At 41.8% G+C, this 18,028-nt stretch overlaps 1 protein-coding gene across 1 annotated transcript in view; it reads left to right on the top strand.

The window, feature by feature from the left end:
- The first annotated feature begins 2,050 nt into the window (after nucleotides 1–2,050).
- The window catches only part of LOC148041786 (exocyst complex component SEC3A-like), a 161,767-nt gene continuing 145,789 nt past the window's right edge, over nucleotides 2,051–18,028 (top strand). The window contains exon 1 of the mRNA XM_087682434.1: nucleotides 2,051–2,333. Within this exon, the coding sequence (XP_087538560.1) occupies nucleotides 2,180–2,333 (154 nt within the window). The 5' untranslated portion in view covers nucleotides 2,051–2,179. The remainder of the gene's footprint in view (nucleotides 2,334–18,028) is intronic.

The raw sequence follows: 18,028 nt of genomic DNA, 5'->3' as shown, positions 1-18,028 counted from the left end.
TTACTTCACTTGCACATTTCTCTCTCTTTCTCTTATCCTCTCTCATCCTCATTTTATTGTGCTTGAAAACTGATACAATCAAATAATTATGAAAGTATATATTTATCGTGCAAATCAGATATCAATCAAGTTCAATTTGCTGGAGAGCGAAATGTGTGATCCCTAACAAAGTCTAGAACTAAACACACTACCTTAGTCAAGTAGAGAAGTATATGCTCTAAGAGGGGAGTGTCCATGGGGTTTCCCTCAAATGGAGTTGGGAATATAAAGGCTTTAGGTGGGTTCCTTTGCATTTTCTCCATGTTATCATTCATAAGTAGTGTTGTTGTTGGGCTGACGTGTAGCCAATCAATGTTATCACAACATTTCAAAAAAAGGGACTTCGTGTAACTCCTTTAGGAAAAAGTGGTTGGGGAGCTATTTTACACATGCCTTGTCCATATTGAAATATAAAGGTTGGTGCTTGCTTTGACGACATTACACATTTACTTCTAACCATTTGGAGTAGCTTGCTCGAGTTGTCATTCTTCATTGAGCTCCAAATGGCAATGCCAAAAAAGGTTGACATTCTCTTCAAAAACTTAGTGAGCCATGGGTGCAAAAATCATCCAATACATGTCCACTTTTAGGGGCTTCATCGATAATGATCCCTTTTGCGTTGGGTGCTTGTGTGGAAGCACCTTGTTCATATTGAACATAATTAAATTTTGGGTTGTGGAAGAAAGAAAGCTATACGTGCACATGTGGAAATGTGCACACATGTATTGGTATGACAAAAAAGAGAACTAAATTATGATAAAATATTGTACAAGTTTACGTAAATATGTTATAATTGCTCTTGAAAATCTTCCATCTTTGGTAAAGCATTCAAACGTGCAAGTTGTCTATTAGAATGCACCGCTACTACTGATGCAGAGTCACTACATCTTGCATTGCAATCTAATATGATGTCTCGTTTTTTGTGTACATTTGTAAAAACGGGCTCCAAAAAGCCCTACCATGTTGCATGCTAGCTATAATACGTGGTATTGATATAAGGGATTAGGAATCTACTGAATGCCTAGACAACAACTTTGCAATAAATTAACAACATTGGATCTTACATTGACCTCTGATTAGGGATCATGATGTATCTCGCACCCGCTCATCCATAGTAAAGTTTTATTTTGTGAAATTTGGAGGAATTATTTTACCATAATTGATGTTCAATTGCATGTATGCTAAAATATAAATCACATGTACCCTCATTTAAACCATGAAATACTAAATTTCGCAATTGCACTTATTGAATGGAGCTACCAAGTGTGATATGTAAACAAAAACTACCATGGCCATATTATGCCTTTAACTTGATGTTGTTGCCCCTCTAACCAATGTATTTGGAAATGATATGTTTGTATGGGATTAGAAGGCTAAACAAACATTTCAAAGATTAAGGCAACCCTTCACCTCAGCACCATTCTCATCCATGCAAATCCACTGAATCCCTTTATCATGGAGATAGATGCCTCAAATTTTGTACTTGGAAGTGTTCTATCCCAAATCAGTGATGTCAATCAAGTTCATCCCATAATTAAAGGAGTCTCCCATTCTAAAATAGTTTGTACATTCTTATAGTCCATAGAAATTTCCTTCTAAAAAATAACATACCTCGAAAACTTAACTTTTCTTTGATGGAAAGAACATTTTTCTAGCTTTACATACAAGTGCACTTCCCATAATTTATTTAAGACTATTTTCACTTGATGTTTATGCTCCTCATGGTTATTGGAAAAGATCAAGATGTTATCCAAATAGATCGCAATAAAGTCATCCAAGCATTCTCGAAAAATGTCATTCATCATATGTTGAGAAACTGATCAATTTAAAAAAGTGCATTTCATTTCATCTTTCGTTAAGCAAGAGCGAGAAGGTTTACTAAGCCTTTAGCCTCTACCCTGCCCAGGCAAACCCTTATTGAAATTTCCTACTTCTGGTGTTAACTGGTAACATTCGTTTAAGAAATTATTTACGGTAACGTTCAAAGTAATAAAAAAGTGAGTCGTTCTTGTGCAAGCCGGCGATCTGCACCCGCCCCCGGACGCCCAACACACACACACACACACTTGACAAGGCCGAGAGAACTTCTGAATCGCAATCGATCGAATTCTAGCGCGAGAAAGGTAGCTCTCTGTTCGCCATGGGAGACGATGCAGATGCGTTCAAATCAGCAGAGGCAGTCTTCCGAGACACGGATGACCAAGTTCTCATGGCCTTCCGTGTATCCAAAAGCCACGGTATATGGGGCGGCAGAGCTCGTCTTCCATCCAAACAAAGAGTTCTGGCCATTACTGGTAGGATACTCTGTTCTTTGAAATAGATTAACTGGTCAAACGGGTCTTTACAATCAATCACTGTCCATATGCAGCTTCATGCATAGCATCCAATGTTGGTTTTTCTTGCATTCTCTACTGCAGTCTTGCCATACAATATCGCTTAGTGCAGTCTACCGAATAGATGCAAAACAATGACCGCGGAGAATTAAAATTCAATTTCTTAGCACGTCAGGGGTTTCTTTAATGCACATCCTTGTAGTTGCTCTCTGATGAAACTATTACCTTCACGTCTCTCGTCTGAGACCACTTTCGATGCATGGTCAAGTAATTGGTTTGTTGAAAAGGGGATTGAATCTGGATCTGTTAGAATGCTCTTTACTGTAAGATTTTCAAGTAATGTAAAGGAAGGCTGACTGACACCTTCCTTGAGTAGAAGTGATTGTGCAGCTATCTATATTCTTTCTTTTCAAGTCATTGAGTACAGGTGTATCGAATCCAGTTTCTATTTTCTGAATCACTCCATAATGCACTTGGGTGCTGCCCACATACACGTGCTGATATGTGCAGTGGGCAAGGGTGGATGACGTGCAGGAGGGTGGACTGTAAGTCATATCTCCACTCTTTTCATAATTGAAAGGTTCCACCACAAAGCAGCTAGGGCCCAAAGACCAAAACAGATTACAGCGGCCATGGATATCTTCTTTCAAATGGCCCTCTTAGTGGTCTTACTTCCTTTCAAAACCATGACTCTCAACGGCGCAGGCAGGGTTGGTTGGGGGGGGGGGGGAGAGAGGGAAACTAAACATCCTTCATAAACAAAATTTGTGTTAAGTCCAAGGCTAGAGGTGATGAGGCAATAGTTGCCATAAATGTCTGCCAAAGTAGACTGCCTCATTGCGAGATGTTGTGAATATGGTGGATCTAAGTCGACCACTCCTTTGATGAGGTAGAAAGGGAAACATGTTACATAATGGAACGAGTTTCCATCCTTGGATGGGCTCCTACAAATATAGCTTTCTCCCCTTATCCAAAAAACCTATTTTTTCATTTAAAAAAATACCAATGTATGGGGAGATGCAAGGGGGAATGCCAAGTATTGTGTTCAAATAGAAAGCTATGCACAATAGGATGTTACCACTTGAGCAAGGACCTCATAAAGCAATTGTTCCCTTGCCCAAGCACCCTTTTACAAGCATGAAACATTTTTTGTAGATAGCAAAGAGTGAGAGTAAGTTAGATGCACGATGTGTGGGTACAAAGAGTTGTCATTTATTTTGGTTTTTGTGATAGTTATATGTAAATCACAAGTGCTAAGGGTGTGTTCACACCCGAGTACTTATAAAAGGCATGGTGGCCCTTTATTCCCAATTACCTCCCATCTAAAGGTAACATGCCTTTGTGAGAGTGTGCAACGGAAGAAGGAACAGAGAGAGAGAGAGAGAGAGAGAGAGAGAGAGAGAGAGAGAGAGAGAGTAGAAAATGAAGGCAGAAATATTGCATTGATTGAAATGAATGCTGAATACAAGGATGTGGATTGATCAGTCCTTGCATGAAGCGCGAAGCGACAGTGAGGGCACCAGATTAGGCTGAGATGAATGGCAACACTGATGTCGGAGAGGAACGGGAGATAGAGTGCTAAAACTTGTAGAAGAAGAATGCGGTGAGTGATTGGGGGGGGCTACTATATATAGGCCTCACCCCCCCCCCCCCCCCCCCCCCCCCGCCCGAAAATCTAGTCGACTGGCTCTAAATATGGCCGACTTGCAAGCCAAAACTAGCCAACTTGCCCTATAATTTGGCCGACCTGCAATAATGCCATAAAATGGGCTAACTTGTCGCGTGGAAAAGAAATGCCGGCATACACAAGTGTTGAATGAACTAACATAGCTCATGTGTCTCCTGCCAAACTTTGACAGGAGCTCACAAGTAGGAGATGATAGATTGACATGCTAACCCCACCTCTGAGATCTTGGGAGAGTTTGAAGACCCAACAACCACATATGATGAAGCAAAGAAGCCTTGCTACTCCAAGAGATAGCACCTAATCCAAGGGAGAAGGCATATCCTATAGTAGATCGTCCCGAATCCAAATCACCTGCCCAATCCGAGTCACTCCATCTAGAAAGAGTGACCCCCTCTCCATACATGATCCTGTAGGATTGAGTCCCTTGTAAATATTGAAGAACATGCAAGGCGGCTCTCTAGTGACCCTGTGTAGGAGTCGTCATGAAAGAAGACAATAAAGCCAGTACAAAAGAAATATCCGGTTGTGTGTGGATAAGCCAGACAAGAGAGCCAACAAGACACTTGTAATGGGTAGCATCTGCAAGGGGAACTCCATTTGCCACAAGCTTGGACTCAGGGTCCAAGGGGCAAGAAATAGGCTGACACTCCGCCATACAAAACTTTGAAAGGAGCTCGGAGAGGTACCTGTGCTGGGAAATAAAAATGCCGTGTGCCATTTGATAGATCTCCAATCCAAGAAAGAAGTATAGGATCCCAAGATTCGTCATGTCAAACTCTTGTTGCAAGATGGCCAGAGTATGATCCACCTGAGTGTCGCTTCTTGTAATGATAATATCATCAATATACAAAATAACAAAAACACATAGGCCATCCTCAACCTTGTAGTATAGGTTGGGGCTATGATCGGAGCGATGGAAACCTCTCTCCACAAAGAAGTGGTCAATCCTTTGGTACCAAGCTCTAGGAGCTTGCTTCAGGCTATAAAGGGCCTTTTGAGTCTATAGACATGGTCCTCCTTCCACTGCATAAGAAAACCTGGAGGCTGGGCGACATAGATCTCCTCCTCAAGGACGCCATTCAAGAAGGCCAACTTGACATCCATCTGATAAATAGGCCAGCGATGGTGGGCTGCCAGTGCCAAAATAGCCCAAATAGTAGACATTTGAGCCATAGGTGCAAAAGTCTTAAAGTAGTCAAAATGTGGCTTTTGAGCAAAACCATTGGCAACAAGCCTAGCTTTGTGCTTGTCCAAGGAACCATCAGCAAGGTATGACGCAAATGAAGCCTAAGGTGCAAGCCGGGTAGATCTTGTAAGGCCCTCGGGAGTGGAATCCAGTGGAAGGATCCCCAAATCCCGCATGGTCTGTTGTTATTAACGAGGTAATGGGTCTTGCGGAGGGGTATGGGAGGTGAAGAATCTGTAGGTGGGTTAGGAGTGGGTAGTAATTGTGGCTCAAAAGGCACTATCTCAATAGGAACAATGTGAGGAAAGGGCATGGAATTTGGTATAGAAGATTGCACAGTGTCCCTTTCATCAAACACTACATCTTTCCTAAGGATCACCTTGTTTGTCCAAGGATCGAACAAACAATAAACTTTTGCTTCAGAGGAGTATCCTACAAACATCAAGAGATTAGCTGGAGGTGTGAGCTTGTCTATTTTGTCATTATGGATGTGCATATAAGCACGACTTCCAAAGAATCTAAGGTAGGAAACTACAGGCCAAGAGCCAAAGAATGCCTCATACAGGGTCCTCTAAGGAATAGCCACAGTTGGGTTGAGGATGTACACCAAAGTGTTAACAGCCTCAATCCAAAGGCACTTAGGGAGCTTTACTGCGAATAGCATAGAGTGTGCCATGTTCATCATGGGCCGGTTCCTATGGTCTACAACTTCATAGTGTGAGGGAGAGTTGGTAGAGGTGAGCTGGTGGGAAATACCATGCTCTTGTAGAAACTCTAAAAACTCGTGGGAGGTGAACTCGCCCCCACCATCACTCCTTATGCATCCTACACGACAACCAGTGTGGTTATGGTCCACCAGCACCCGAGCAGAAAAATACGTGAAGGCATTGGACTTAGGCTTGAGAAAGTACACCGACATGTAATGAGAATGATCATCCACAATTAAAAAGAAGTATAATGTGCTGTTCAAGGCGGCAGGGGATGTTGATTTACAAAGATCAACATGAATCAATCGAAGAGGCGCCTCAGCTCTGTGTAGACTGCTGAGGGATGTGAAGGTATGCTTGGGTTTGCATTGAGGAAACACATGTACAACCAAGATTGAAACACAAAGACTGAAAGAGTGACAAACAAAACTAAAAGAGAGAAGAAACTTTGAAGTGAATGAATGTTGTAAATGAATGTAAGAGGTTACAAAATGCCCAAGTGTAGAGAAATGAAGTGTTGGAGAGTGACGTCCATCGGAGATGGATCCCGAGTGTTATAACCACCAATTAGAGATGAGAGAGTGTTGAATAATGAAGGGCAGCAGACTGGTCACCAAAACACAGTAGTTGGAGACTAAAATTTGGTAAATGCAGAAGTGTACCACTAGAGAAGGCTGAGAATTGATCACCCGAGACAAAGAACTGTCAAGCAACAATAGGAGAGGTATGTGCTGATGTAGGCGGCCTATCGGACAAAAAAACGTAGGTATTGTAGTAGTTGCTTGGTGGGAAAGATTTTAATAGCTTGTTGGTTGGCACAAGATGCTGAAAACACAGGCTACTACATAGCAGATGGAGATCTCCAGATAGTAGGGCGATGGCTGAAATTAGGCCACCTAGGGTTGGATAGTAATGGGTTGAAGTCAGTGACGGCTGGACAATAGATGGTAGGTGGCTGATGGCCGAAGCATGGATGGTAGGATCAGAAACTTGCAGTAAAGGATGAGGCTGAATGGTGGACAGCTTGTCTTTTTATAGATGTTGATTGGTGCCCCAAAAAATTAGTGTTTTTGGGGACTATTGAAACTCTCTCAAACTGTGCATCAAATTTGTGTTTTTCGTTAAGCTCGTTTTGGGACTCTTTAAAGATGCTAATCAGCTGTAAAGTATGTTTTAACTCAACATCCCCTCTAGGCCCAAAATTGAACCGAAAAGGGAAGGCGGGCAATGTTTACCCCAAGCTGTCCCACCTCAAAGCAGCTAGGGCATCGTTCAAAGGGTGTACATCGGCTATCTAGTGGTCTACCAAGACTGTGGAGGCAATGGTTATCTTACCAAGGGAGTCCTAGTGGTCACCCTAGAGAGGATAGGGCATTGGATAAAGGGTACTCGTTGGGGACCGAGTGGCCTTCCAAGCCCTAAGGCAGATAAAACCACATTGAACTTTTGTTTTTTAAAATATTTTTTTCTTTTGGTTGATTGTTGTGGAAAGTTAATTTGATGGGTAGCGGTTGAGTAAGTAACAATGACCCAAAAGATGAGGAGTAGGGATGGTACACTCAACATATCACAAAATAGTACAAGCTTACCAATCCACTCCAAGATTTTGAAAGAAAGGTGATGAAGTATCATGTGAAGAAGGAAAGTGATGTAATCTGTCGGTGGAAATAGCTTAGGATCCGTCCAATGGTGCTCTGCACAATGGGATGCATAGTATACTACATACTGAAGAATGCTAATGTAGTAGGTTCCACTTGGACAGTATCCCTCCAGGGAAAATTGTTCAGTTGCCCAAGCGCCCTAGTACAAAGATGATGAGATCATGCAATGCATAGGAGTAGGTACAACGGGAGGGAAAGGTTGATGTTGAATACAAGTATTGAAACTTGTAGAATACCAAGAAGGGTAGCAACCCCCTCTCCACTTAGGTGTCATTGCCGAAGAAGGAAGAGGAGCTTGATGATGTTGGTCTTTGGATGGTGCCGAGAACCATGTGGATGAAGATGATGAAGCATTTGTGTTGGAAGAGCAAGCATAGAAGTCACCACCGTGATAGCATCAAGAGAGATGTTGCATAAGCCTCTACGGGAGGGAAAGCCTCCATGTTGGTACAAGAGCAAAACTTTAAGTAGATGGAACCAGGAAAGAAATGGCGCATAACTCCTGTCTCCATATTAGGAAGGACTGGTGCAAACTTGCATGTTAGTGCTATACTAAAATACAAAACCCTACAAAAGAGAAAAATTTGCAAGTACAAAGGTGAGTAGTGAGATGCTCCAAAAGGCAAAACTGAAAATAAAGGAAAGCAAAGCTAAGTGCAATGCAATGAGTGTGTAAGTATGCAATGGAAGTCTAAAAAGGAAAGGCTAAGTGTGTGGCTACCATCTCGTACGGCGAGATGGAGAATTGGTCCTAAAAGGTGTAGTGGATGCCTTAGGAATGGATGCATAAAGTGCAATAGGTGAACCACTAGTAGACCAGTCAGCTAATCTAATCCTTTAGGAGTAGTGAAGGAGAGAGGTTGCTGAGGTTGTCGGTGTTCCACATGTCTAGTAGCCATTGGGGCACATGGAGTAGATGGTACAATATTGGAGATGTAGGCCCACTAGATTGGCGAGCTAGAGTGGAGGGAGTCATAGGAGTTTGCTATGGTTTTCTAAGTAGAAGTATCAGTAGTGGAGCAACAATGGAAGTGTGAACATATGTTGAAATAAATTGCTGAAACACAAGACAAAAGAGAAAGGGAAAGAAAGAACAATGAAATACAATACAGATGAAAACTCAAATGTATGCTTGGAAAATGGAATTCATATATCCAACACGAGACAGTCGCATATAACAATGAGTCACTGGCTACATGGGCACGTTAGTAGCTCCTCTCTCCATGGAGTCTTCACTTGTGCGATGGCAGATGAGTGATTGAGTGAGGAGGAGGAGCTTGAATATATAGGTTGAAAAAGGAGCAGCATAATATGTTGGTCGACCAGTCATAAATGCTACAAATGACCATGCCTACACTTTGCATGCACAGACTCACACATGAACTGACATATTTGCTAACACTCTCTCTCAAATCATGCGTGATTTGATACAATACAATGGTACAGTGAGAATGAATCATAAACCATACAACATAGAACCACCAAAGTAGAACCATGGATACCCAACCAGTGGGTGATTAAGCCACCACTAAGGTGCCTCAGAGAGAACTTGATGTTGATGTCGAGTGTACTAACTCCTGAAAATAGAGAAGATCATAGCATATCTTTGTGTCTATCCTAATGTCTCTCAATAGCATACATGACCATCTTGTCAAAAATGCCTTTGAAACATACGTGACCATGGATTTCTTGCCTTTGGCTAGACAGTCAAAGTGTCCCCTCATGTGAGCTCATGACTAGAAACCAATCTCATGCTTTGTCATATAGCCTATCATGAACCTGGATGTGAATCTTGCTCTAGGATTTGAACCTGCCAAAGACTTTGGTTGATACATCAAGGACGTCCCTTGCTGAATCCTGTGCATCTATTGTTATGAGGATATGTATTTTTGAAACCTCACTTAACATGTGGATTAATTTTTAATCACATGGTTAAGTAAATGTTGTACATGTGAGGTGTAACTGGGATTAGAGTAAATTTATAAGCCTAGGATCCGAGGAAATCACGGAATGTCATAGGCAAAAGGTGCTATAAGTTATTCATTTGGCCATAAGTGTCAGTTGGTGAGACTAGAGAAGTGGGGTTTAATGGTAGATAATGCCAATCTGATGGCCAAAGGTGGTGCAGAGACACTTGGGAATTAAAGTTGCCTAGCCAATTTAATTATTGGTCAGTTAGATCATTTTTCAAGGCACCGAAATAAATATTAGATTAATTTTCAGTATTTAAGGACTGAGAATTAATATTTAATTATGGATAATGCTAGAAAAACCATTTGGTAGGGTTGTCACTTGTCAAAAATGCCCATACAATATTGAAAAACGTCTTTAGAGGCTGGAGAGAGGCATTTTAGTATATTGAGCTTGTAAGAGAGAGGGAGGAGATGTTGCTTTGATTTGTAGCCATTGGAGGACCTTTTGAGGCAACCAGGGATAGGAGAAGACCAATGAACAACAGGTGACAACATCTACAAGTTGTTGAGATAGGGCAGTAGCAGTAAATGCTTGATTTTCTTCAGTTTTTTGTATCTACAAGCTGTTGAGATAGGGGAGCAGTAGTAAATGATATATTTTCTTGAGTTCTTCACATTTCTCGAGTTCTTCACAAAGAAAGTCTGAATTTTCTCTCTCCTCAGCATTCTTTTTCATCTCCTAGCCTTTCTACAGCCTTGCTCCAAAGATTATAGCATTGAGATCACCAGAGGTTGAGAAATTTTAGATTTGTTTGTTGTAAACCCTAATCAGTAGCAAGAATTAGGGTTTAGCACTGGCCTCGGGAAGTGTGCCAAAAATTGGAAGCTCCAAGACTTGGATTCAACATTGATTAAGTTGTTTTTAGTCAAATTCAAGTGGAGGGACTAGAAAATCAATGAATTTGGGGCATTTTTCATCTCTATCAAAGCGGGTGAAGGCCAATCGATTGCCCAAATCAAGGGGCAAATCAGATTGAAGACTTGCTACTCATTTTGGATAGCAAGGGGAGTTGGAATACCAAAAGGGATTGGGAGAATCCCATTGTACATGAACTTCTTATTCAATTAAGTAAAGTAAATACCGATAGGGGCGCTAGTTTTGACCAACAGGGTGTCCAATGTCCAAGATTATATGGTAAAGTGTGTATTTCAGTTTTGTGAATTTGTTAATTGCTGTAAATAGTGCTTAATCAGGTTGTTTACCACTCTATCCAAGGAGGAAGGCAGGTTTCACCTCACAAAGCTTGTTGTCTCTTTGCACTGTCGCTTATTTTGACATGGTATCATAGCATACATGTTATTTTGATAGAGTGGGCCTTTGCAGTCACCTCGTTAGGAGGCAACTCGCAGATGCGGACGAGACTCGCATCCTTAAATGTCTCTATGGAGATGGTGTGGGCCTCTGCAGACCAGTCAGACAAACCCTTTGGTGTTGAGAACGTTGTTGATTATGATGGCTAATTGGTGGTGATGTGGGTCTAGCCTTGCCTCCGCCCTTGTTGAGGGTTGCCACCATCTTGCCTTCTCTTGGGTTTCACTCATGCCTACGCTCACAGAGGAGTGTCGGTGATCCTCAATAGGACATTGGGGCACTTTTTACTCTTTGTACAAGAGGTTTTTTCCCCTAGATATTTTCCCTTTATTTTATGTGCCTATCATAGTTTTGGGCACTTATCGTGTTTTACACACTTCGGGTGTGAACACCCTCTTACAACCCTGAGGTTTAGGGGTTGTACTTTGTACTTGCACCTTACACTTCAGATTATTGCATTGGGTGTCGTGCTCTCACACTCTACACTGTCTACTCCACTCTCTCAGCTAAGCTACAATCCATTCCTGTTCTCACAGTTGGCATCAGAGCTGTGTTCAGCTCAGTCTTCTCTCCCTTTGCTCTGCAATGAGCAGCAGGGTCCAGCTCTGCTCTGGCCTTAACCTCCAGGAGTCCCTGTCAGCTGCCCCGCCCCGAACCAGCGACCTGCAGCCTGTAACTGTGCCTGCCTGTACCAGAATCGTCGCCTCAGCCTCAACCTGCAGTCTGCGCGCCCAGTCAGCCAGCGCCGCCTCCACAGGCGTTAGGTATTGCACCTTGGAATGTGTGCATTTCAGACAGTTTTGATAGAGTGTGCTTCAATTCGCTAATTACAGCAAATTACTTGCTGTAATTTCTGGAAATTCTGAGATTTCGAGGTTAGTCCAACTTGGGACATTGCTCTTTTGCTCTCTGATAACCATTGTTTATCATGGCAAATCAGGGAGGGGATGTATTTACTTACGTATCCAAGGAGGATACTAATAGGTTGGATGGTAACAGCTATTCACTTTGGTCCTTCATGATGAAAAAAGTGCTGATTGTGAAGAATCTTTGGGATTATGTCAACGGTGAAGAAGTTAGACCTGGAGTTGTGGCTCTAGCTACTTCTCCTCCAAGAGGACGTGGACAACGGGCAACTCAGCCTGTTCAGCTTGCTTCAGTGCAGCCACTTCCCTAGAGATCAGTAGCATAAAAGGCATGGGATACATGGGATGCATAGGCTTTGTCGCTGATTGCATTGGTTGTTCAACGGTCTATTATCCCTCACATTCGGTTTGCGACTTCTTCATAAGAAGCGTGGCTGACCTTGGAGCAAATGTTTGTTGGAAAAAATGAGACTCGCATCTCTTTCTTGAAGAAAGAGCTTGAGACAGTGAAGATGGATAAGGGTGATTCTATGCAGGATCACCTAAATAAAATTCAGGACTTGGGTGAGCAGCTTATGAATGTTGATGAGTATAACTCAGATGCACAGTTGATATCTACTACCTTGAATTTATTGCCGCTCTCGTACGTGGCCTTTCATACAGCCTTAAACCTCACCATGAGGATTGCCCCACAGCCACTTACTTTCCCCAGCTAGTCAGTTTGCTCTTAGAGGAGGAGCAGACACGAAAGAATAGTGGTGTGGATATTATAGCCTTTGAGCAGGCCTTTATGATACGATAGAAGGGCAAGGGCACCCAAGCAAACAATGCTCTGCAGAGCTCTGGGACTTCAAGCACTTCACATGGCAACAAGGAACAAGGGGCACGCAAGCCAAGAAGGGTAAGTGCCACTATTGCAAGAAGCCAGACAGACCACTACATCACTGAGTGTAGAAAGCGCATAGCCAAGGAGTCAGGGATGTTTGTTAGTGATGCACCTTCCATTGCTACTGAGTTAGCATCCTTTGTTGCAGACAAGGAGTATTGTTTTTATACATGCAATTATGATTCTTCTTGGGCTGATAGAGCATTTAGCTCTATTGAGGATGCAGACACATGGTTTTTTGACAATGGTGCATCTAGACAGATCACATCTTGCAGAGATTTGTTTGCTTTTGTTGTTGCAACCTCGGTTGGCAAGTTTGTACAGTGTGCCAACAATGCATCATACCCTATTAGAGGTATTGGGGAGATTGTGGTGATAGCTCTATTGAGGATGCAGACACATGGTTTTTTGACAATGGTGCATCTAGACAGATCACATCTTGCAGAGATTTGTTTGCTTTTGTTGTTGCAACCTCGGTTGGCAAGTTTGTACAGTGTGCCAACAATGCATCATACCCTATTAGAGGTATTGGGGAGATTGTGGTGATAGCCATTGATGGCTCTATTCTTTGTTTACAGGATGCCTTGTTCATGCCCAATATAAAGAAGAATTTGTTATCTATTTCTTCTTTGGCACGGTGTAGTTTGTATGTAGGTCATATTTGATGATGATAGATGCATGGTGAGAGATAAGGAACACATGACTTTGGTTTTGACTGGCTCTCTATGGCATGGGTTATATGAATTGGATGCTCTTTAAGTTGATTAGTCGGCCTATTTAACGTCCACTCTTTCTCTTGCTATGTTATAGGCGGAGTTATGATATGCTCGTGTGGGGCATGTAAACTATGGTAGCTTGATGCTTTTGCAATGTACACAGATACTTGATAGATTACCTCTCGTGGAGAGACCTCCTGAGTACTTAGGTTACAGATTGTGCACTTAGATGTATATGGCCCTATGCAAACAAAGTCATTGGGTGGCTGTTACTATTTTGTCACTTTTATTAATGACTTTACTGGCTTTTGCTGGGTCTACTCTTTAGTGAAAAAGTCAGAAGTGTATGATGCATTTTTGGCTTTGTAGCACTTGTTGAAAACCAATCTGGCTGCAGGGTGAAGACTCTTTGTTTGGACCAAGGGGGGGAATACATGTCCTCTATGCTGAATTCTTTTTTGATGCAGAAGGGCATTGTTCATCAGTACACTGCTGCTTATACTCCACAGCAGAATGGGGTTGTAGAGAGGAAGAATCGGTCACTCATGGAGATGGCCAGATGTTCTAAAAGCAAAGAGCTTGCCACATAGTTTTTGGAAGGAAGCAGTTATGTACTTAGAAAAAAGTTGGATAATAAGGCTGTCAAATGCATTTTTGTGGGGTATAGCAGTGAGAGCAAAGGATATAGATTATATGATCGTGTCTCTAAAAAGGTATTTGTCAGCGGGGATGTGGTTTTCGATGAAAAATCAAAATTATCCCTTCCTGGTTTTGACACATATTAGGCTGCCAGTGATGTATTTGAAGGGTTGCTGCCCATTTCATTTGGTGATACAACTATAGTTTCAGCAAATGAACTTAATGTTCAACTAGCTGCTCCATTGGATAATGCAGTAAGTCAGTCCATGGCTGATCTGAATATTCAGCAAGGTGCTGAACCTGAAATTCAGCAAGAGCTTGTACACAGTCAAGAGGCTAGACAAATGCCTAGATGGTATTTACAGACTATGAAAGATAGTCATTTGGATGCGTCCATGGCTGGTCGTACTAGAAGTTACGCTCGTATGCAATATTCAGCAAGGTGCTGAACCTGAAATTCAGCAAGAGCTTGTACACAGTCAAGAGGCTAGACAAATGCCTAGATGGTATTTACAGACTATGAAAGGTAGTCATTTGGATGCGTCCATGGCTGGTCGTACTAGAAGTTAAGCTCGTATGCATGATGGTGCACATGCCATGGAGTTTATTATGGCAGCACATACAGTTGATGATGAGGAGCTTGAATGTTTTGAGGATGCACAACATAGTGTGTATTGGATGGCAGCAATGCAAGGTGAGTTTGATTCCATCATAAAGAATGAAACGATGGATTTAGTGTCTTTGTCTATTGAGAAGAAAGCCATTGGAACAAAATGGGTCTATAAGATGAAAAGGAATGCAGATGGATCCATTGACAAATATAAAGCCAAGCTTGTAGCCAAGGGCTATGCATAGAAGAAAGGCATTGACTATGAGGACACATTTGCTCCTACCTCCCGCATGACTACCATTAGGTCTATGGTTGATTTGGCTGCCTATTATGGATGGACGGTGCATCAACTAGATATAAAGATTGCATTTTTATATAGGGAACTTCATGAAGAAGTGTATGTGCAACAGCCCATTGGTTTTGCAGTTGAGGGATTCAAACACTTGGTCTGTAAGCTGAAAAAGGATTTATATCGCTTAAAACAAGCTCCTCAAGCTTGATATTCAAAGATTGATGCCTTTTTACTCAGCCAAGGGTTCATAAACAACTCATCAGAGTCTACCCTTTACATATGTAAAGAGGGGGGAATCCTTGCTAATCATTTGTCTATATGTTGATGATCTTTTACTTACAGGGACAGATACTGATTAGATTTCAGCATTCAAACAAAATTTACAGCAAACTTTTGAGATGTTAGATTTAGGGCCTTTGCACTATTACTTGGGCATTCAATTCATTCATGATGCTAGAGGCATTGGTTTATCACAGTCAAGATACATTGGTAAACTCCTTGAGAGGTTTGGCTTACAGGATTCCAAGCCAATCTATACACCAATGGAACTTGGGTTGAAGTTGTCATTGCATGATGACACTGACTTGTTTGATATCCACACATATGCTCTAGCAGTTGGATGCCTTATCTACCTATGCAACACTAGGTTGGACATACAGTTTGTAGTTTCAGCCCTGAGTAGATATATGCATCAGCCATGTGTGTTACATTGGCAAGTTGTCAAGCGTGTTTTCCGTTACTTGTAGATTACTAGGACTCTTTTATGCAAAGGGGGGACCTCTGCATTTACATGCTTACAGTGATTTTGATTGGGCTGGTGATTACGATTCTCGTCACTCCACTAGTGGCAATTGTTTCGTTCTTGGCTCATCTTGCATTTCTTGGCCTAGCAAGAAACAACCCATTGTTGCCACATTGCTATGTGAAGTTGAATACAAGGCAGCTTTCACTACCACAGTTGAATGCGTATGGCTTAGATGCTTGCTAGTTGATCTAGATGTATCTGCCACGGAGCCTACTTCTTTGTTCACTAACAGTTAGAGTGCCATTATAGTGGCACGGAACCAAGTGTTTCTTGCACACATGAAACACATTGAGGTTCATTATCACTTTGTCAGAGAGAGGCTACATGTTGGAGATATCAACCTTGTCTATTGTCCTACCACTAGTAATGTGGCAAACATCTTCACCAAAGCTCTTCCTTGTGACAAATTTGAAGCATTTCACAATGCTTTAAATTTGATCTCCTTTGGTGGATGACCCTTGTATTTTGATCACTCTTCACTCTAGGGTGGTTTGTTAGGTTTCACTCATGTCTACACTCACAAAGGAGTGTCAATGATCCTCAATAGGACATTGGGGCACTTTTTACTCTTCGTACAAGAGGGTTTTTTCCCTAGATTTATTCCCTTTATTTTATGTGCCTATGTTATAGAGTTTTGGACACTTATCATGTTTCACATACTTCGGGTGTGAACACCCTCTTACAACCCTAAGGTGTAAGGGTTGTACTTTGTACTTGCACCTTACACTTTAGATTATTGCATGGGGTGTCCTGCTCTCACTCTACACTGTCTACTCCAGTCTTAGTTGAGCTTCGATTCATTCTTGTTTTCACATTGGGGTTACTGGATTGAGGGTTGGGGGTTTGATTCTTAGCTTTTGGTGTTGTGCTTGTTGCCTTTGATCGACACTCCTTATCAAAATGACCAGCTTTTTGAGAATGTTGACAATACCTATTTTTCTTCGGTAGATTTTGCCACTCGGGATTTAGAGATGATTGGGAGTTTCCTCGGATCTCTCTAGTTTGGTTTTGGTTTTGAGTTTGATTTTGATTGGAATTTCAATTTTGTTAACTCTTCTCTTGCTACCCTCTTTGAGAGAAGAAGCAATAGGAGCCCTCTCTATAGAAATCGAAGTATGAAATTGATCAAATTGCCGAGTGTAATGCATTAGCTGACATTCAAACTTACAGAATGTGGGCATGGTGGGCTGTGAGATAACTTGTTGCATAAAATGGAGGTATTTTCTTAGCAGGTGGTTTAGAAACAATGTGACGTGATTGTGCAAGGACTTGGAGTCCCCATGGTAGAAAACTCGGCGAGAAGGTGCTGGTACTCAGCCAACTTGACTTTCAAGTCATCTTGGTAGTGATTTTAAAGTTTTGGAGCTCATGACCCAAATTGATACGATATGTCCTCTCTCGACCCGCATAGCGGTCAGTCAAGTGTGCCCAATGCTTGAATGGTAAGTCAAAATGATGAAGTTGTGAATGAAATTTAAGTAATAGACATTGTATCAGTTTAACAATAGCGGAGGCATTTCTAGCCTTCCATGAGCAGACAACTTTGTATAAAACAAGTGCGGAAGTAGGTTGGGGTTCCAACCCTTGCACAAGATCCCATAGATTCTGGGAGTCCAGGATATGTCTGATCAGGTTTGATCAAGTTGTGAATTTCGACTTGTTAAAGTGAGTCTTATTGTTAAAGGCATGTTTGGTTGATGTGGATGAAGAACCATGAGGTGTTAGATAAGTGGAATAAGAGGGAGGTGGTGGAGGGGGATAAGTAGGAGGGAAAAGTGAATAGGTAGAAACAGGTGGAGAGTATTTAATGGGTGTTGATTGATGTGGAGGCATTGAAATATGAATGTTTTCATAAAGTGCAGGTGAAGGTGGAGGCATTAGGACACACAAGCCTTAACTAGTAGACGGTCAAGGCATATCAAAATGACTAGAAGGCCCATTAGGTAATGCCATGTGTGAGATGTGGAAGATCAAAGCTCGGCTAAGAGTATAGAATTGACAGCGAAGAGAGTGAGTGTGAAGATACGGCACGACTCCCAATGCAATTACCAAAGAGTGTAATGAAAGTACAAAGTATAACCCTTAAACCTTAGGGTGGTTTATGTGCATTCACACCCAAAAGGTGTAAGACATGATAAGTGCTTGAATCGTGTAACATAAGCATACAAAATAAAAGATAATATAACCAAGGGAAAAAAACCTCTCATAAGGAGAGTAAAAAGTACCCCAGTGTTCTACCTCGGATCAATGACACTCCTTTGTGAGCGTAGACGTGAGTTAAACCCAACATCATGGAGGCAAATTGTGGTACCAACT

Source organism: Lygodium microphyllum, chromosome 1 (assembly GCF_053477565.2).
Source record: "Lygodium microphyllum isolate KBCC chromosome 1, Lygodium_microphyllum_v1.1.10, whole genome shotgun sequence".
NCBI classification, from domain to species: domain Eukaryota; kingdom Viridiplantae; phylum Streptophyta; class Polypodiopsida; order Schizaeales; family Lygodiaceae; genus Lygodium; species Lygodium microphyllum.
Note: the sequence above shows the minus strand (reverse complement) of the source record. Positions and strands in the feature narration are given on the sequence as shown.